At 33.8% G+C, this 22,893-nt stretch overlaps 1 protein-coding gene across 4 annotated transcripts in view; it reads right to left on the bottom strand.

Annotated features, from left to right (window-relative positions):
• Positions 1 to 209: 209 nt before the first annotated feature.
• The window catches only part of LOC140447552 (solute carrier family 15 member 1-like), a 106,644-nt gene continuing 83,960 nt past the window's right edge, over positions 210 to 22,893 (bottom strand). For 3 of the 4 annotated variants that reach the window (XM_072540262.1, XM_072540264.1, XM_072540265.1), the window contains 2 exons: positions 14,603 to 14,710; positions 210 to 483 (listed from right to left, as the gene is read on the bottom strand). In XM_072540262.1, the coding sequence (XP_072396363.1) occupies positions 310 to 483; positions 14,603 to 14,710 (282 nt within the window). In that variant the 3' untranslated portion in view covers positions 210 to 309. The remainder of the gene's footprint in view (positions 484 to 14,602; positions 14,711 to 22,893) is intronic. The other variant, XM_072540263.1, reaches the window with a different exon arrangement.

Here is a 22,893-nt window from a genome sequence, read left to right as displayed (position 1 = left end):
GTGTATATTTATAGATTTTATGAGATCTATACATATAAATTACATAATAAGAAAATAAGAGGGCTGCCATATGTTTTACACATTGCTGTAATATATACCTACTGCATATAAAAGTAAAAGATTTCATTTACGAGTATATCAAACTGATAATTATTACTTTAAAACTTGACATTACTGTATATATCATAATTATATAGTTTATGCTTTAAAATTTAACGAAAACAGTTATTTACTTGCTTAGAATATTCTTAACATATATTTTTCAGACGTTATAAAAAAAGTTGAATTGTAAACAATATTATGTCATCTCTAATCGCTGATACTTAATGCAGAACTCGATTTAAATAATGCAGTTTTCTCGCCAACAGTTGCAATTGTGGTATCTGACTCTTTTATGGTGATAAACTTATATTTCGATGCCATTTCCATAAAAACCATCATAACTGCAACTATTAGAACGGCAAAGAGGAAAAATTCGTGGGCCTAAAACAAAATAAAAACATATACAAATCATGAATGTGTTGCTTGTGTGAGTCCATTTCAAACTCACAATCAATTTAATTTAACTAATCAGACGACCGGTTTCGCTTTCTACAATATGCAAAGCATCTTCAGGTCACGATACAAAGTTAAATAAATGCTGAAAATAATAAACCCATATTAGGGTGTTGTCTAATAAAGATAAAACAAAGATAGGTGATATAAATTACAGTAATTATGCCAATATTACATGTGTGTGGTTTTTCAAAATGAATAAAATGTTTAAGCAGACAAGGTAAGACCCACAAATTGGTAAAATAGTCTATTAAACTGTAATGAATTAATAAATAAACAAATTAATAAAACATTACTTACATGCCGGTACTCTATTAATTGATGGTTGAAAGAACATGGTTCAAACTATCTTGTATTGTTGATTGGAGAACTTAATTTATCATCAATAGTTTATTTGCTTATTATTTAAGTTCCATATTAACATATCAGAACTGGAATAAATATTTGAAAATATTTATTTATTTTATTTTATTTATTTATTATTTATACACACCATGACAGATAACTCACACCAACAATTATTTCAAAGAAAGTTTGTAATTTTGTTATACATTTTGATTACAAATGTACATATTTAATTTAATTACCAAATAATCACTTAAGTTTGTTCTGTAACTTTGACTAAGCTGAGTTAGTTATCATAGAAGGTATATTACAATTATTTATATTGTTACATTGAAATCTAATTAGTTTGTTAAAGTATGCCAATATTAACACATCAAATAACTTTGATATCTAAATTTAAAATTAAAATTTTTTAGACATTTATTAATATCAGCTTATTTCATAAAACTAGATAACTTAACTTACAGGTTAACTTACAGCATTTAAAATAGAAGAAGAACTGTCACACTTTAACCTATATTTATCAAGTTTACCTCTAAAATCTGATATACAGTAAAACCTCTGTTAACCGAAATAATTGGGGGGGGGGGGGGGCGTTTCGGATAACAAGAATTTCGGTTAAAAATAACATTGTGTTTTACAGTATTCTTGGTCAAAGTATTGGTATTAAAAAATACTATGAGGTGATTTCGTAATGTTTTTTGATAAGTAAATACAGAATAAAGTAATAAAATTAAGGAAAATGAACAAGTTTAACATACTTCTTTTAAGAAATTTTTTATTTTCTTTTGACTTTTCGTTGACAACGATGTTTTGCAGCTATATCTCTCCATCGTTCAGTTGCAGAACGTCATGATTTTGCCTCATTCGATTGATCGACGAAACGTAAAGCAATCTGAAAAGGACACAACTTTATGCAGTGACAACAAAAATGAACAACCTAGTCGTGTCCCTAACTAATTAGGCCTACTGTATAAAATTCTTGCCACAAGAACGATATCAATGATGTCCTGGTCGATGAATTCACTTTCTGAGTCATTGGCTGTCAATCACTCACGTATCTCTTCTTGGTTGATTTCGTCACATCCCGGCAAATTTTTTATTAAAGGTTTAATTTCTTCTGTCGTTTTTTACCATTTTCTTCTTCAGGATCGTCAATAAAAATCCAATCAAAAGGTTTGTTCCAGCATTTTTCCAAAGTTGAAGATTTGATCTTGGCCTACTACTCAGCACACCAATAAATAAACAACATGTTTCATTGTTAAAGATTTGAGAATTTCGGGAACACTTTTGAATTCATTCGTCTCCTGTAATAACAGAAGAATGCTCTTCTGTAATATCTCTTGAATATCTCTATTACTCCCTGGTCTAACGGCTGAATAAAGCTCGTGACATTCGGTGGCAAAAATCTGACAACTGTCACTATTTCGTATATTTTGGGGGTGAGTTGGCGCATTGTCAACAAGCAACAATTCGTTGACGGGAAGGTTTTTTGATTTAAAAAAGGATTTTACACTTGGGACGAATTCATTTTCGAACCATTATGAAAATAAAGTGGTAGACATCCATGAGCTTTTTTGGCTTCTATAAAGAACTGAAAGTGTTTTTTCGGAAATATCTTTTAGAGTTCTTGGTTTTTTTGATTTCCCAACACACATAGGCAGCAATCGGTGAGGGAAATTAACGGAATTGTTACGTTTTGCGATAAAAATTTACTTATTATTGACGAAATTATTGAAACTGCCAGCCGTTTCGGTTAAACAATGGTTCGGTTCAAAAGGTTTCGGTTAAGGGAGGTTTTACTGTATAACATAAAAAACTCATTGTCTCCAAGTAAGAGATGTAGTTCTTTTAAAATCCTCCCCTTTTTAAATTTAATGTCTGTTTCGTCCCCCCGTTTTTTTAAGTGTTTTCTGTGTGTTTTCTGTGTGTCTTAAAGTGTCTCAATTTTAATTTTTAACTTTATATATTGGACTTTACAACAATTTGCCACATATTGCAACATAACTTTATCAAAGAAATTTGATAATTACAAGCTGATATAATTGCACACTCACACAATTTGTACATCTATTCTTATTCATTGTCTCACAACTGTCACCTTCCAAAACAAAAATAAAAATCTCAATAAATAACACAAATTTCATAAATATATCTCCAGAATAAATATAAATAACTTTAAAGAACTTAATGGTATAGAACATTACTTTCATCAAACAAACAATTACATTTACCTATCTCTACTTCATTGGATAAAATTTGTCTCCTCAAGAACTTCCCCGTTTACTGTTAAACAATTACAATAGTTGACTTGAGTTCTCCAATCAACAATACAAGATAGTTTGAACCATGTTCTTTCAACCATCAATTAATAGAGTACCGGCATGTAAGTAATGTTTTATTAATTTGTTTATTTATTAATTCATTACAGTTTAATAGACTATTTTACCAATTTGTGGGTCTTACCTTGTCTGCTTAAACATTTTATTCATTTTGAAAAACCACAGACATGTAATATTGGCATAATTACTGTAATTTATATAATTTATATCACCTATCTTTGTTTTATCTTTATTAGACAACACCCTAATATGGGTTTATTATTTTCAGCATTTATTTAACTTTGTATTGTGACCTGAAGATGCTTTGCATATTGTAGAAAGCGAAACCGGTCGTCTGATTAGTTAAATTAAATTGATTGTGAGTAAGTCTAATTTATATTTCTTTTACCTTTTTAAAAACATATACATTGTGTGTGTGTGTATGAGAATATGACTTGGAAGCAGGTCCGTTTGCCACAGACTTTTATTTGTGTTTTTGTAAGCAAGATTTTTTAATTTCTTATTATATCGCCATCGGGGTTTATATATCGTATACCGTAAAATGGAATGGAGTTGACCGATAGGGTGAATTTGACTGAAAAGTTCGAAAATGTTTCCAACATGCGTATTATTTTTGGTTATTAATATTATTAAGAGCCGTTCCTATTATATGGCTGGTAACCCCTGAAGTACCTCCTTCGACATGTTTGACCCAAATCACCTAAATTCCTCTTGTGCGCTTCTTAACACATCGTCCACACAAACACGGCACCTTCTGAACCCCAGCTTCTTAGTAGTCCACTACTTCTCCACACATAACATCATTCATCACGTTTTATTATACCTCCATTACTCCGAAAAAAAGGAGTACCCCTTCATTGAAGAAGCGAAAAGCTTAAACAAGATTAAAACTCTGGAACCAACCATTAATGTTAGTAAAGTTTATGCTCGAAATTATTAACTTAATTTATAGAAAACTGAATAATATTGGACTTTGGTATAAAAATTATTATACTAAAAATATTATTGGCAACTGTTGGTTACATTTCAACGAATCATTTACTGTAGATAAAAATACCAGATACTAATTTTGAATAAGTTTTTAAGTTTCACAAGGAAACTAAATTCCTGTAGCTGGATGTATACCATGTATTACAAAAAGTTTATTTAAAAATTCCTTTTTAAAAGGTATAATATTAAAATACCCTATCGGGCTACATCAGAGAACGTTTTCGGAATTAACATTCCATCATTAGTGCTATCTGGATATACATGTTTTGAGCTACTAAAAACATGGGAAAAACCCTTTAAATGTTGTTAAATTAAATTTAAGTTAATTATTTGATTTTATATGCTAGGATCACAATCACACGTGGCCTCAGATCACAATCCACTTATCGCCAAGATTACACTCACCTATAAGAATATTAAAACACATCAGAGAATCCCTACAATAGACACAAGAAAACTTAAAGAACGTAACGTAAAAAAATGCCTCCAACATGAATTGCATGTGAACTGCAGCAAATTGAACACAAACACAAATGATATTGACTAGTACTGGGATCGACTAAAACATTGTCTACTGGAACCCTGTAAAGAAATATTAAAGACTTCCGCAAGGAGAAAAAAAAATGCATGAATGACGAGATACTCAATATGATGGAACAACGGAGATAATTTAAAAACAAAGACAACAATAAATACAGAGAGATAAACCACGAGATCAGAAAGATGATAAAGCAGGCAAAAGAAAAATACTTTGAAGAGAAATGGAAAGAGATCCAAGAAGATCTTTAAAATAAATATGATCTGTTTAACCAACACAAGAAAGTTAAAGAACGGGCAGGACTAAGAAAACAAAACCCCACTGGTGCACTTCTGGATAGATAAGGGACTACTATAACAAAGACGGACGAGAAAGTACAAAGATGGGCAGAAAATATCGACGAACTGTTCGATGATGAAAGAGGAGATCTAGAGCACATAGAACTTACGTCAGAAGAAATAGGTCCATTTTAATTACAGAAGAAATATTACACGCATTAAAAACAATTGACTAAAACAGAATAAGAGGCAGACAAACAGGAGTAATTCTAGTCGCACGAAGAAGAAGAAGAAGAAGATTAAAAACAGTGAAGAGTGGGAAAAGCCCTGCTCCTGACATGCTTTCTATAGAAATCCTAAAAATTCTAGATGAGAAGCATATTGATGTTTAAGTGACACTCTTAAACCAAATTTATAGTTCAGGCGTATTACCTAAAGAGTGGTTAACGTCAATTTTTATTTGTCTCCCCAAAAACAAAAACGCAAGAGAATGCAGCGATTACCACACCATTAGCTTGATGTCTCATGTGCTAAAGTTACTACTAAAAGTCATCCATAACCGAATATATCACAAACTGGACATAGACGTTAAAGATCGATTTATAAATGTACGTGCCGTGTCCGGACTGAATAGGGAGGAAAACGTTATAACATATTTCTGTGTAAAACAGAGTTGAAAATATGGCGGCTTGGATAGAAGATTTACTCCTATTGGCATTATTACTTGATGACGACGAAGAGCAAGAGCAGAAAAGGCTGAAAATAAGAAGACGGAATGTGCATCATATGTCTGAAAAAAGACAAAATGAAGAAGAATTTTAAATATACAGAGAATTATTGGATGATGAAACAAAATTTCACGAATATTTTTTAATGGCGCAGTACTCTTTTTTCTTTTTCTTTTTTATTTAATACATATAAGAGCCATAATATACTAACGGCACAACATCTCCTGCTTGTCTGTTTACCAGCACTTGCGTTCAAAAAGCAATAAAATAGTGTTTATACAAGTCCGTGCGTCATTTTCGTGCATCGCCGAAAACAAAAATATCGTTTGGGATTAATTATTATTTCAGGCTGAGCACGGACGGGCCCCGTACGGAAAACGCCAATGTATAAATATACTCATAAGAGTACAATATTGTTTTTTTTTTGTCGGCACTGTCATAACACGAAACGGACACGGAACGGATATGTATAAATCGACCTTAATGATACACAATTTGGTTTTCACAAAGGCCTAGGAACGCGTTAAGCTCTTTTATCACTTAATACACTAATACACAGATGCCTGGACGTCAATCAAGATATATACGTATGCTTTATTGACTATAATACAGCATTTGATAAAATAGGACATGAATAATTAATGCATGTCCTAAAATCAAAATGGATTCACCACCTACAATGACCTCAGGATCATATCAAATTTATACTATAAACAGCGAGCAAAGGTACGTGTTAACGAACCGCTGTCAGAAGAAATTGAAATTAGACGTGTAGTGAGACAGGACGCGTCGCCAATTTTTTTAATGCCTACTCCAAAGAGATCCTTAAAAAAGCTCTTGAAGGTGAAATAGCTGGAATAAAGTTAATGGAGTTCCCATTAACAACATTAGATATGCGGACGACACTGTGATCTTAGCCGAAAATATTATAGATCTTCAGAGAGTGGTGATCAGAATAGAGGAGTATGGAAAAGAGTACAGTCTAACAATGAACGTCAAGAAGACGAAATATATGAGAATATCGAAAACTCAAAGAAATAACGAGAGTCTTCTAATAAACGGAACCAACATCGAACAAGTGGACAAATATAGGTACATATCTTGGAACAATGATTAACTCCACAAATGATTACCTTCAGGATATCAAAATGAGAATAGAAAAGGCTAGAGTAAATTTCAACAAAATAAGAAGAGTGTTATATACAAGGGATTTAAAATTGGAACTAAGAGTTAGGTTGGCGAGGTGCTATATTTTTTCGACTTTGTTTTATGGAATGGAATCTTGGACCTTAAATGCGACATCAATGAAAAAAACTGAAATCACTCGAGTTGTGGGTGTATAAAAGAATTCTGAAAATATCGTGGACAGAACACTTCACAAATAAAGAGGTTCTAAGAAGGATGAATAAAGAAATAGAAATTTTAAATACAATTAAAACAAGAAAATGGGAATATCTCGGACATATTACACGTGGAGTGAAATACACCTTGCTCCAATTGATTATCCAAGGAAATAGGCCTATAGAGTGTTTTAATACCTATTATAAAGGAGGATTAAGTTTCGTTACAATCTTTAAATTTGTCGATTTATGCACTTATTTGCTTGAATTTTGGGTGAAGTTGATCGCTGGGGTGAAGTTGTCCATTAGGTCACAACTTGCAGGATATTGCTACATCGAATCGGCGCTGTTGTTTCATTGTTAGTTTACTTTAAAACGCGTACGGAAACTGACCCGTAAAACATTTATAAAGACAATTACGTACTTATGGATAATAAATTTATAAAATGCTGAGCGAGTATAAGCGTAAGGATGGCGCAAAAATTCTGGATGGATTCCAACAGTAGTTTTAGTGGAAAAAAATAAGTGCTAATGCAGTATCGAAAAAATACCAATTTCCAAAGGGTACGTTAATGAACAGAATACATGGACAATGCATTAAACAACATAGTGGTCAAACTGTTTTTACCAAAGTTGAAGAAGTTGATTTTGTGGCTGGAGTGATTACTTTGTGTGAATTGGAGATTTCCATTAAATACATTGCATCTTCGTTTAACTGCAAAAGCTTACCTAGATCGTCTTGGTAAAAACTCACTCTTTAAAAATAATTTTCCTGGGTACGATTGGGCTAAGGGGTTTTTGAAGAGACATAAATAAACTTTAAGTGAACGCTTAAGCCACAACATAAAAAGAGCTCGTGCTGCCGTCGATGCTGAAACATTAACAATTTTTCTTGAGAAATTAAGTAAAACACTTAAAGGTGTCGACCCTGCTGCAATATTTAATTACGACGAAAGTAATTTAAGTGATGATCTGGGAAAAAGAAACTAATTTATCAAAGAGGTGTCAAATATCCGAACAATATAATAACTTTTAGTATTGTACTAAAAGTGCTGTGACAATTGTGTTATGTGTTTAGGCAACTGGAGATATATTAACGCCTTATGTAGTTTATAAGGCTACAGATTTGTGGGATTCTTGGCAGCGAGGAGGTCCTAGGGGCATCCCATGTTGTGAAAATGAATGCTGCAGTAAAGGTACGCGTTAGAATCGATCTAATCATGGATAATTTAATGCGATTTGTTTTACCGTTTGGTTTAAGACTATATTTTTGCCTCATGCTCTTTTAATTGAAGAAAAAAGCTCTTAATAGCCTCATGCTCCTTTAATTGAAGGAAAGAAGCTCTTAATAGGAGGCAACCCCTCGACGTTAGCTTTTTTGGACCAATGAAGATCTATTGAAAACAATTACTACACGACTGGACAAAAGCCAATCCAAACTCATCGTCTGTTGAGAAAAGTTTGTTTTCATGGTTATTAAAGAAAACTTTTTGAGAAAATGGCGCCTTCTGCTGGAAAGAAGTTTTATGCTTGTGGCATTTGTCCTTTGTCTTAAGATAAACTTTTAGCAAAAATTCCCAGTGAGAGGCAAACCACTCATTGTAAAAGTGCTGATGTGTCAGAGGTACTATAAGATTATTTAAAAGATCGGAGAAATCCCAAAAAATGTGAGCCTACAATAAATCGAAAGAATCTGAACGTTATACATGGAAGATCATTTGCGTCTGTAGATAGTCCAGAGAAAGAAATTGACGACGTTAACTTGCTTTCTACAAGCAAGACACAAATGATGGAGAAAAAAGTTTTTGAAGAAAGCAATGAAGCAAGTTCCGGATCAAAGAGCGTGAGTGAATATTTTGACTAAGAAGACCATGGAGTTGCAGACATTCAGTGTAATATTGCTAAGGAAACAGAGTACTTTTACATAAATGTTATAGATGCAAATATATGGGTTGCAATAAAATATTAAACTAAGAACAATATTAAACATTTTGAAGGATACATTTCAGCGACTAAAGGTCATAAAGCTAATGTTAAGCTTTTAATACTTTTATAATTGGGAAAATTGATATGGCCTGATATTCTTGACGAAGATAATGTTCTTCTAAATAACATAAAAAAATATTAAATGCGCCAAAAATTTGCCAAAGAGGCGAGCTGTGTTTTGTTTTGGACTTGCTGCAAATAATTTTAAATAGGTAATTTTCTTTTCGTAATAAAAAGTTTTTATTAAAATGTTTACTATAATTTAAAATCACTTTAATATGTTTATCTTCACCCCAGTTAACTAAATCAACCTAACTAAAAATCATTTTTATTAAGTAAAACAAATAGACAGGCAACTTCATCCCGTTCGAGGTGAAGTTGACCAAGGAAGCAATTTATTTTTTCATTTCTTCTAAGATTGGTTTTTTAAAATATCCGATGTTTTTTCTACTAAAACTATTTAAGACTTAAACACATATTTTGCAAAAAATATGATACATTTTATTTTGTTATCCAATAAATGTCTTTAGTTAAATTTGAAAAACGGTCAACTACACCCCATTTTATGGTACTGGAAGTATTTATTTCTGAAATTTCGTCTGCAGCTGCGGCATACATTATTAAAGGTATTACGGTAGAGGACATAAACGTGACCCTGTATCATTACCCTTAGTCAGTAACTATTTTTCTCAAGTATCTATTGAATATTTTTAAAGTTCATTGCTGAAAAATCATATTAAAATACTCGTTTATATACAATTTGGCCATTGAAGAGAATGTAATACTAGTTTATCCACTGATATAAGAGATGTGCTTATTTCTAACTTAACCCTTAACTACAGACATTCCATTATTACCACGTAACAATAGAGCCCCGGTATTTTTTACCGGTCATTATAAAATGGAGTCAAATATAAAGTTAATAAAATAAATGCATTATGTATTTTTCTGTAGTGTCTGGATATGGGAAAACTGGTGAAATGAGTGATTTTAATAATAAAATACAAGGTTTTTAAAGAATAATCTATTAATAATATTTTGGTAACATTTTTGGTCTATTGAAACAAACTACCATAAATGCTATGAACAAAAATTCAAATTTTTTTAAACAAATAAAAATAATATAGAATCATAAAAGAAACATAAAATAGCATTTACGAAAATCTATACATTCATAAGAAAAAAATCTGCAAGCGGTAAACTCGTCAAAAAAATTAAGTGGCACATTCCTTGCAAACTCTTGCCGTGCATTGCAAATATATCGGAATCTTGCACATACAAATATGAGTGGTTTTTCTTTCTTCAGTGATTCAGTATCATGGTCTGTTGGTAAATACCGTGCATCTGAGTCCACATCATTTGCGCCAGAATCAATTTCCTCATCCAATTTTTGCAAAATTTTCTCAAAATTTTTATCACCAAATTTAACCCTTTTTGAAGGTCTAGGATGACTTCGAGAGTCCATTTCTTTAGTATTTTCCTAAAACCGCAAAAAAATATTATACATAGTTCACTTTACGCATATAAGACTAATTAAAAATACTTACTTAAAAACAGACCTCCGGTAAATTATACCGGTTAAGATTTTTAATGTGCGCTACGAAAGAAAAAATTCACAATACACGCTTTGATTAGCACTGTTATACAAACTGCCCGAGAGGTACTGAGACACATGAAATTGTAAGTGGCGCGGATACCACGAAATCCGCGTTTTGGGCCGCCCACCGGTAAGAAATACCGGATCTTTGTAGTTAAGGGTTAAAATATATTATTTTTAACAAATTTTCCTAAATTTTGAAAAAAAAAACGATGTTTTTGAGATATGATTTTTTTAATTAATAGGTTTTTCGAAATTTCCGAATTTTCCTTAACAATTAGGCTAAATTTATGATCGGTATGGTGTTTAGCAGAAAACTTTACATCGAACATGTATTTTTGGATATTTTTTAGCCCGGTGTACATTAAAAAGTGATAAAGTATGGGAAATTTTTTTTTTACTTTAGAAAAAATTAATTACCCATAAGGACCACTATTTTGGATCTAGATGGCTGAAATTTGGTAAATCTTCATATTTTATAATATAAAATACTCCTGTAAAATTTAAGCCAAATTGAGAGAAGTCGTTTGAGCAACTTTGCATAGTTGACGTGGATTTACCCTTGTATAAATTTTGTATTGTATAAAACTGATAAACTTTTTTGCTGTAAACAAATGGTCCTAAATGATTAGTAGATAATTTAAAGATATTAGGATAACATTGTTTATGTATGAGATAATATTATTCATAATGCATTTATTGATTTGTTCGATATATGCAAATTAATTGTGAAATGACAAAGAACGCCGTTATCTATCGGCGTGATTTTCCACGTGTATGCTAATTATAGATGTATAATTTAATACTTAACTATATTCAATTAATGTAGTTGAGTAGTTATCAATGTTGATTCCGATTTAGACTATTCAAAATCCCAAGTTGACTGAAAGGAAGGTGTAATAATGTCTGTTTATTCTTATCATGGTGATGGGATTGCTTCCATTAAGAGTTCTATACAGTGGAACCCTAGATGTAGTTTACCCCCTGCAGGTGGTTACACTGCATGCTACACCAAACTTAGAAGAAGTAATCGTATGCTTTCTGGTGAGTGGTCACACATTTTTACCCAATGATTCGGACTTTTCGGATATTTAAAGGGCACAAAAGAAAAAAAAAAAAGGGCATGTTTACACTCCTGACCAGTGGATGAAACTCGTTGCCGACTGTAGGAAATCGAAACCCCTTATCGTGTGGTTGGTAAATTCTTAGATATTACTGGTATCTCACAAACCATAGGAAAGCTCAAAAATCTGGCTGGTAAGATACCTCTGATTTCAAAGATGAAAAAATCCGATTTCTGAATAATGACAATAAGATATACTTTAACGATGATTATTCAGATAGTTATGAAACTGCAGTCTTCACGAACAGCGGTACAACAACTTATTTTACTGATTTAAAAAGTTTGTATCCACCGCTAACTACAAGCAATGCTAACCCTATTTCGTACCTAAAAACGATAGATCTTAAGAAGATGCTGAAGTATGTGCCTCCAATACATCATCGATTCTATCTTAATATACTCCATAAATACCGCAGAGAAAGACGTCAGCGTGGAGGTCAACATGAAACTGAAAATTCGAATGAATATGATGAAACTGAGCCAGAGAACATCCTACCAAATCCGTGTGGAGAAGAAGACGAAGACGTCGACGAATAGTCTACTACTAGTTTAGTTTAAAAAATAAATAAAAGATCAGTTCAACATTTTATTCATTCATTTTTTATAAACATGTCAGGTTGGCACATTTCTGCATTATAACCAGAATAAATAAACTTTCAACAGAAGTGATTCAAGTGCAAGGAATAAAAAAAAATAAAACAAAAACAAAAGTTAGTTGATGTGATAATACTGTCATTACAACATAAAACTGTTCTACAAAGTTAATAAAAAACAAAAGTGTACGTAATCAATTTCATATTCTAGAAATTTAATAATACACGTTTTGTTCATTTTCTCAAATTGTATCTAAGCCGCAAACTGTTTTGAATCTGCCACACTAGTTCTAGAAACGTTTCAAACGCATTCTGAATTCACTACACTGCACTATCGTCACATAACAGAAAACAATTATTATTAAATTAGTTCTGTAGTATCGTTACATTTCTGCTGCAGTTTTGTGCGACAGATCGAGGTAAACGCAGATCAATTGTCTCTCATTTCAATTTTTTTTTTCGAATTAAAATTTTGATACTTCAAATAATATGAATTTATTAAAACATTTTTTTATGAGTGGTTTACAGCCTCAAGTTTGACAATATATTGGAATAAATACAAAAGAAATATTGAGAGTGTGCCTTAGAAACGAAAATAGAAAAGGTACCTGACCCCTTGCCTGTTAATGTAAAGTTTCGTCTCACTTTGTTACGCTATTTTTTCTCAACGTTGCATCACTTATTTGTATATTTTGCTTCTGAGCTTCTGAATAATGACAGGCAGTAACAACTGGAGAAAGAAAAAAGTTTGTTTTGTCGGTAATGACTGAAGATAAAATCCAAGAACTTAGAGACTCTGTTAAAACAGTAAAGGTAATTTAGGAAGTGATGATCCAGACATCAACGATTACGTGCCGGATGAAAACGGTTTACATGATATTACGTATACAGAGAGTATCCTTAAAGTGCCAGTGATATATAGGCACCTGCTGCATTATTAACAATGACAACGGCGATGCAAATCGAAGATGATGAATGTGTCGAATCTTTAGAAAAGAAGGAGTCTGGACATTTACATATATGAAAACGAACCCTTATGCCAATACCTATAATGGAAGATTCTGCTCCTTTGGTCAGGCCTTCTGTTGGTAGAGGCAATAATTATATTATTTAAACTTTAGCAATAAAGCAATTTTTTTTATTCTCATTTTACCTATTCAGGATATAAAAAAAGATTCGGAACAATTTAATAAGGTAACATGGCGTAAGCGATCAACTCGCTTGCATGTAAACGAAGTAGATTTCCAAGGAGATACACGGTAGTCATCGTCAATAAAAGAACTGAAAACACCAATTGAACTCTTTAGTTATTTCTTCGCAAAGGGGAATATTAATTTGGTGGCCAATGAAATGCACGCTGCACTTGTCAAGAAAATGTTAATACAAAATTCACTACGAATGGTGAGGAGGTTCGAATTTCTATCGGAGTACTTGTCGATTTATCGATACTTTAATTTCAAAAGCTACTCGAGCAAAAATGCGTTTGCATCTATCAAGAAGACGATGCCTGTAAAAAAGTTTGTGGCAATAAAGCAACACATCGTTTCAAGATAAAACGCAGCGCTGTCGAAAAGGTCAGCCAGGCTATAATTCACTATTTCGAATCTGGAAATTGGCTGATAAGATCAACAACCGTTTCTATTCGATTCTAAGGACGGCTAGATTATGCGTTGATAAGCAAATGTGTTCGCCATACTCAAGTATCGTCTTAGTCAATGTATGCCAAATAAGCCGCACAAATGGGGCATACAACTATTATTGCTTTGTGATTCTTACGGCTACGCATATTGTTTTAAAATTTAGAATGGTGCAGGCGACAATGTAATTTTCTCTGGTGCACCCGATCTTGGAAACACATTAAACGTTGTCGTCGTACGTTTTTCACAGACTATACCCAGCTTTGCCCATCAAATATAATAAATACCTATTTTTTGCCGATTTTTCGATTTTATGGTATGTGTCAACAAAAATATATAACAAGAATGCTCTGGTATCTGATCGACCTATGGATGAACAGTACGGCACGAGATGAGGGATTGTTGCTCGGTGATACTCGTACATAGGTTCCTACCGAAATATTATAAAATTAATATGTTCACTTTTAGCTTTCAGCTATAATTCTTTTCGAGTAATCAAGAAATAAAAATGATCAACAGTGAAATTAGTTAAAATAGGTTCGAGTTTTACCTGACTATTAAATAAATTAATTTGAGTGATTACAATCACTATGAGGTTTCCCACCGCAACCGACAAATACCACCCAGCAACCGTCACAGTTTTCATACTTCTCGGAGCCTAAAACAGAAAGATATTATGAAATCATGAGTTGACCCATATAAAAATGTTCACTTATAAACTATTTTCAAATTTAATTATTTGTCGAAATACTAATAATATTCGAAATTTAATCCTTATTTATAATATTTTTTTTGTATAGTACTCAGTGTTTCTTGTTTTTAGGTAGAAAACTTCATGCATACCAGAGAAGATACTTCTGTCAGTAAATGACTTAAGACGGTACCGATGACTGTGCTTGATTGCGAACATTACATAGACAGTAGTTTGAAACGTTAAAAAAAATTTAATAACAATAAGTTTCGCTTTGATAATGCTTCTGTCTGAATATGGAACTCCGGAAGCTTGAGTGACACAAGGGTCGGTCTAATCACCCCATTTACATAACATATATACATCAGACGTTCCAATAATACCCGGAATAGCGGAAATACGCGGGAGCCTGGATACAGATGTGAGAAACCTACAGACTGTACTGGATACAATAGAAGGATGGAGTATCCAATAGAAAAGAGCAATAAATCTAGAGAAGACACAAGCAGAAGAACAGCTAACAGGGCAAGAAAGACCCATTAAATAGAAAAATAAGGCTAAATACTTATGAGTCACAATGCACCAACGTTTAACATTTACACCGCACGTTAATGTGAGAGATCAAAAAACAGACAGTTCTGGTAAACGTCAGTACTTTCCACCTACTCTTTGTAGGTCCCAACTATATAAACTCTACGTTTCAAAATGTGAAGATGATGGAACATGTGGAACATCTTAAACAATCAATTTAATTTACATTTTTATGTACCTAAAAAGATACATGTAAAACTTGCGATATATTCAGAGTTCAACTTTCCACAGAATTGGATATTGAGAAATGCATTCAAATAAGTACACAGAGGTATAATCACCATTCATTTGTATATAAAGCACGAAAACTTATGAACGATTACAAGGAAGAATCGCTGGACGTATCTGGAACTACATGTCTTTTAATATTTGATTTGGAGAGGACATTACCAACACCTTATGTCTAAACGGGTGAAGTGTACTATCTTCGACAACTGCAAACTTTTATACCGCACGTTAATGTGAGAGTTCTAAAAACAGACATGGCCAGAGCTGCAATCGGAGGACTTATACATGTAACACAAATAAAAAGAACGTACATGCAGCCCATAACAAATGCTTAAGAGAAGCCGGAAAAGTGCACATATAGGTAGTTAAACGCTTTACGTTCAGGGGTTTAAAGCAAGTAAGAGTTCTGAAGATTATAGAAGAAAGAGCCAGAGTAAATTCTACAAGACCGCCTAAAGCAGATCCTGCGAGAGATGTCAGTGTATATCGTGTTATATAAATTGAAGCACAAAAAACTTAAACAACAATTGTTGGCGAACATTTAAAGAAGTCTAAATAATATGGTAGCTCTATCAGAACAAACAACCATGCATATTTTAAGGTATTACGCATAAACCAACCGATCTTTTAATTCGACACTTACTTCAAGAAACATAAAAACACCAAAAACGCAAAAATTAAAAAAGATACTAACAAAATCAAAGTAAAAGGGAAAAATCTCAGTGGTTGGCTGTATACCACAGTTAAAAAAAACTTACAGAGAATTAAAGACTTCTGGTGTATGATGGCATACTTTATTAAAAATATTGTACATACATTTGGATTAAAAATCTTTAAAACGTTTTCGGTCCAGTCGGACCATTATCACTGAAACCTGGAAGTGTATTTCTACTTTAAAATGGCACAAACATAAGGTAAAATTTTGATACTTAATCTACACAATGATGAAGAAATTAAATATATATAATATTCATTGGTCAATCTGAAAACACATAAGAGAAAACAATACAATAAAAATAATTAAAATAATTCAAAAAAACAAAAGTTTAAAAGTTTCGAGGCGAAATACGAACAAAATAGGCAACAAAAATATGTAAAAAATCAAAAACAAAGACGGAAACATTACTTACGAATAGAACCAAAATCCTAGAGGTTGTCGAATCCTTTTATCGCGAAATGTATGAGACCACAGACGTAAGACAAGATCAGCCCCTGCCCAAAATCACAAACCAGTGATCAGAATTAATGCCAGAAATAAATCCATACGAAATCAAAACGGCACTTAGAAATAAGAAATAACAAATCCCATAGCGATGACGGAGTAGTGATTAAAGCGATCAAACTAGGTGGAAATATAATTTCTGGAACACATGAATGCACTGCTGGAAGCACAAACCTTTCCTAAGCCTTGGAGGACATCGAGGTTAATATTGCTCCCCAAGGCTAGGGAAAAGTATCGCCCCATCTGTCTTCTTCCATGCATTAGTAAGCTGTATGAAAGGATGCTGTGAGTACGCATAGACGACATGATTGAAAGGTCAGGTCTCTTCGGAGGCAATTTGGTTTTTGTAAAGGGAAAAGCACGATTGATGCAATCATGAGTGTACTCGAAGCATTTCGCAACAGAGTGGATGATCATCGCTGGGCGGCCCTGCTGCTGTTTAATGTTAAGAATGCATTCAATATGCTGCAGTGGAACGATGTAATAAAGGCAATGAAGGAGAGAGAATGTCCTGGTTACCTGATGAATGTGGAGGCGGAGTATCTGTCCGAGAGAAGGATTATGGTGGAAAAGGGCACGATCGTGGACGTGACGGCCGGGGTACCCCAGGGATCTGTCTGTCTTTTTTTTGAATTGCCGTATTGCCAGATTCCAGTAAGAGTCTAAGAAGGTATCCATTAAATTCTTGACAGAACGGTGGAGGAAATCTTTTTTGGACATCTACGTCACGGAACAAGACACCCTGGTATCTTTTAGCCGAGTAGGATACTAGGCCAGAAGACCCCAGGGTAGTGCCGGATTAACCGTGTTCCGGCTAAAACCTTAACCACCGTTCCAGAGAGGTGGTCTTGCCACTCAATAAACAACTAAAATAAAAATCTAAAAATTTATAAATAACCATACCTATTACCGTAAATCAGAAAATGTTTGGACGTTAGGGCATAAACTAATAAATAATATTAACTATAAATTTCAGATCCCTGAATTTCCTGCTCTGTCCTCCTGCTCCTTTTTCTTCATCACCCCAGAAATCAGACAGTGTACTTCTCTCCATTTTTTTTCTCCTCTCAACATTATGTTTACAATGTTTTTTTAATTCAGCCCGAAACCCATTCGCCTCTCGAAATCTCGCCTCTCATTTGCCTATCTCTACCAGTTAAAAATGTGGGCGGAAGCGTCCGGTACCACACAAACAGTACAGTCTGCCGAGGCAGATTTGCCTATTCTATTTGTGAAGGTACCAAAACTACCATGTTCGGTCAGAAACTGCGTCAGGAAGTAGGGAAGTAGTCTAGTTTCCTGAACTTACATTCCCACCACGGTCTCAGATCGGGAATAAGCTCCTTCGTCCACCTTGTCTTTCCACTATCATTCGCCCATTCTCTCTGCCACTCTACTATCGTTCTTTCTCTCTCATTCTCATCTATATTTACATCCATCCTCCTCGCATACATCCTTGCTCGCTTTTTACACAACAAAACGATCACCGCTCCAATGACATATACAGCCTCATTTGAAACTGTCCTATATGCACTAGATACCCTGAGGAGCATTCGCCTTCATCTCTTTCGTCTCCATCAGCTTAGCGTATTTCGCAGTGTTTAGTACACTACACCACGCAGGGGTAGCGTAGGTTACCACCGACTGGAAAACTCTATTTAGCACCCTTCTTTTAGTGCTACTTGGGCTTCCAATGCTTGGCATTAGCCGTATCAACGCCTCCAGATTTCGGTTCGCCTTCTCTACTGTTTTTTGGATGTGTCCTCCGAACCTTAGGCCTTCCGACAACCAGACTCCCAGATACTTAATTGATTTTACCGGTACAACGTCCAGGGATCTGTCTTGGGCCCGACGCTATGGAACCTGTCATATGACGGGGTTATGCACTGTGAATACGAAGAGAGTACAACCCCCTTCGCATTCGCAGATGGTCTTGCTGTACTGGTACTGGCCCGGGATGAGCCAGATCTCAAATACAGGGTTCGGAACACAGGCCGTGTCGTAAAGAAAACCGAAGCCATCATTGTGAAGGGGAAAAGGAACAGGCAGAGTGTTGAATTACAATGTGCGGGAGCATGTCTAACACCCAAGAAACAAGTAAAGTACCTAGGAGTGACATTACACCAGAATAGAAAATGAAGGGAGTACGTGTGGGAGATGGTCCGGAAGACTGCGAATAGTGCGGCTACGTTGGCAATCGATAACAAACAGATTTAGTCAATACTTGAGAATATTTTCAAGTAGATAATTTTTTAAAAATTAAGAAAAAAAATTGAAAAAAAGTTGGACCTGCATCTTTCTTGCACAAACCACGTTAAATAATGCTTCTTTAGTATCATTTTTGAGAAAAGTCAACAAAAACTCTTTTATTCGGTTAAAACAATCAAACAACTATGGTTTGCCCACTACACAAATACGAAAAAATCTGTAAAAAGAAACAGGTTGGTGTCAAAAAAATAGCCATCAGAAAAAAAAAAACATTAAACACACGGGTAAACACATTCTTCATTCATCTACCTGGTCGTCATCATCCGTTCCAGATGAGTCGGTTTTCTGGTTTTTTGCCATGGCTGCATCACTTGTGAGACGGGTGTAAAAAGCCATTTGGTCCATAGGAACGAATCGTGTTGCCAACTGCATTACATCTGCATATTTGGCTTTTTTGACAGGTATAGGATTGCAATAGATAGGAATATCAGAAGAAACTGAGAGGTTGCTGTCAAGCTTTCTCAAGATTTGGAATAAGTAAAAACTCGGAAGGCCAGTAGATAAACTTACTTCAATACCATCTAAATGTTCATTGCTGTACTGGAAAATTCGGTATTTCGAAATCTGGAATCTTTGCTTTTCTGCATCTGAGATAACTTTTTTAAAATATCTTTCATAATGACCATTAAAGTTCAGGATCATATTTTGTTTTACCCGAATGGAAATAAACTGTTTTGATAATTGTTTAACAAAATCAGCATATTATTGGGGGCTAAAAACGTAGTCCTTCTTCCTTAAAAAACTTTTCAACTCCAAAGCAGCGATCACAGGGAAGAAAGCTATGTCCTTGCTCAGGAAAGCGGTGCTCTATCTTGTTAATAGACCTAGTTCTCACCAGGAAATACAGAAACTGACTCATTACTGAGTTTTTGTTTCTCACAGCAGCGTTATCGGAGAAAAGGTATAAAACTTTAACATTTTTAGGGAGTATATTTTTTATATAGTGGTACAAAAATGACACTACATCGTTTGGTGACTTTCGAGCCGTAGTTTCATCATACATATAAAAGTGTGCTTGATTTGTCTTCTCAGAATGGACGCAGAAGTTGTATATCCACAACTGGAATTTTTGGAAGTGGAAGGTTTTGTTGGAAGTCAAAGGTCAGAACCTCCACTCCACGTCGCTATGCTTGCACAATGTGGTTTTCTCCTTGAGCTCCTTGAAAAAAAATCGGCCTTAAATTCATGCAACTTCTTTTCCGCTGCTAAAACTGTTTGTTCATTTTCGTCGAGGGTCACATCTTTAAGTTTGTTATCTAAGACATCACATTTTTGCACGTATCTGATCGAGGTGAGTCAAACCTGGAGTTTAAGTTTTCTTTAAAGTATTGATAGTATAAGTCATAGGGAACTTTGGGTTTATATTAAGGATTGATAACATTTTCTGGTTCGTTAAGTTCCAAATAGAGTTGATGCATCTTCTTTATATTTAGATCTGGAAATAAATAGAATCTACTAGGTGGCGCTGCAATATCTCTGTCACGAAAAGTTTGAGCAATGAGATCTACACGTTTTCTTGATAAGCCTTGGATTGAACCAAAATCATGTCTAAAAACTCGTTTGGATAGCTTACCTAGCTTTATAAAGTATTTGTGGGAACAAGTGCGGTCTTGCCTTTCATTAGTCTTTTTTGAGTTTTTGAATAGTAGTAGTTTGAATCAGTATTCCCAAATAGGTATTTTGCAAACCTTTGTCGCCTTTTGTTAAACTTTTGTAAGACAACTTTTCTTATTTCTTCGTCCACATTCTGAAAACACTTGTATCTGCAGTTGCAGTTCGATCCAGTTAATCTCGGTCCCTTCTGTATTCCTTTCCTGTTTGTATAGATTTTCCCTTTTGCAATAGCTTTTTTTTCATATTTCTTTTCCAGAGAGTGGGGTTGGCACTTTTTCTTTTTTGGTTACAGGAACAACTGGGGTCTCTTCCGTGGGCTTCATGTTGACAACAGGTTCAACGTGTTGTTTTTTTACAGAGATACGTTTCTTCTTTGGATGCTTCCTCCTAGCTGAAGGTCCTGCGACATAACTTTCATCAGAGCTTGTAGGTTCATAGTCTGACATACTAGCGCTAAACGGATCTGAGTCTGTTTCACTCATTTTTACACGACGTTAATTTTTACACAAACAATTAAACCGCATGAAAACGCACGATAGCGACTAACAAGTCAAAACAAATCAGCTGCCCTGCCGTCCCAGCGCCAACAAAAAATGACCTTGCATTCCACGAAAATCACCGAACATTCACAATCGTTTGGTACAAAAAGAATGCAGGTCCGGAGCTGCACCCTTTTTTGCACTAAATAAGTGAGGGATCAGATCCACAAAGACGTATGGCTCTGCGTTTATTTATTATCGGATCTGCATCGTTCTTATACCATTCATTCCGCAATTTTTTTTAATTATGGCATGTTTCCACCCAAAACGGTCTAAATATGGAGATGCATCCTTCCTACAGCAAACTCCTCAATTAAATTATGATTAGTTATGATTATAAATCACGTTTTCACAAATTTTACCAGAATAAATTTTACAAATGTTTATACCTTGGCAAAACCAGACCAATAAATGAATATTTAAATAAAATAAAAAATCAAAAAAGGTGTATTTTATATAAAAAAGCCTATTGAATATGTAATAAGGATACGGATTTTTAAAAGTGTAAAAATGGTAAATACGAGGGGTGATGCATGCTATATGTATATACAGGATATAGTAGAAAAACATGTTAGGTTAAAAAAGTACTAGATCATACTTTATATTTACTTGGTTTACATGCAAGAAGTTTATTATTTCAAAAAATTAATGAATGACTGTAGATAGCAACTGATTGGATCACCCGTCGCATGCGACGAGCACAATTACTAGTTAGTAATAAATATATTTGTACACTAATGATAAAGGGAGAAAAATATATTGAATAAATGAAAAGTCCCTCTAAATAATTTTTCCCCTAAGGTTGGTTGCCTACGTAGAGAACTATTAGCTGGTTTAAAGAGGGTGTAGTAAGGTAAATTTATGTGATAAAAGGCACCTATGTGGAAAAGAAAGTTATGGAAAACAAGAATGTAAATGTCAAACAAAGACAGATTAACCTTCTACCACTGACGTGTTCTTTCTGGAACATAACTACGGATGTGGTGCCATATAGACCCCATGTAATTTCTATTTGGTATTGCCAACATTTTTTAAAAATATGACAAAAATATGTTCAAAATAATTTTTTTGATATATTTTACATTAGTGTATGCATTTTTTTTATAATATTTTGCCAAATTGTTAGTTATTAAACATATTACAAATTACATGCCAAATATCCTAAATAATGAAACGGTTTACTAAAAATGTTGTAATTTTTTTATTGTTTAAAATGTTTATAAAATAGTTATGGAAAATTAAAGATCAAATATACGAAATATGAAAAAACAAAATAAACCAAAAAAATAAACCCCCCACATAAAAAACTACAACACCCAAACTTTAGCAAATTTGGAATTCAGATAAAAATTACTTTGTACGTTCTTTACAAATATTAGCTCTACAGTAATCACACATTGATATCTTACAAACATCACATGAATTCTTAGTCTTTTTATCATTTTTTCGTGGACAGAGCCCACATCTTTTTCGTTTTTGGTTAATATGCACGTTTTCATCAATCATCGGTTTGTTCAGTATTCTACTGATGTTCATTCTCAATTCTCTTGGAAGGCTTTGATTGATAATTCTTCTATTCAAATGTCTTTAAACGAGTTCTTTGGCGAGTAGCTTCACAAATACTGTCCGTAGTATGTTATTTGCTTCTGGATAGCTTTGTTGTAATATATATGAATTAACTCCTGCGA

This window comes from Diabrotica undecimpunctata, chromosome 8, assembly GCF_040954645.1.
Source record: "Diabrotica undecimpunctata isolate CICGRU chromosome 8, icDiaUnde3, whole genome shotgun sequence".
NCBI lineage: Eukaryota > Metazoa > Arthropoda > Insecta > Coleoptera > Chrysomelidae > Diabrotica > Diabrotica undecimpunctata.
This window is presented reverse-complemented; position numbering and strand designations above follow the sequence as displayed.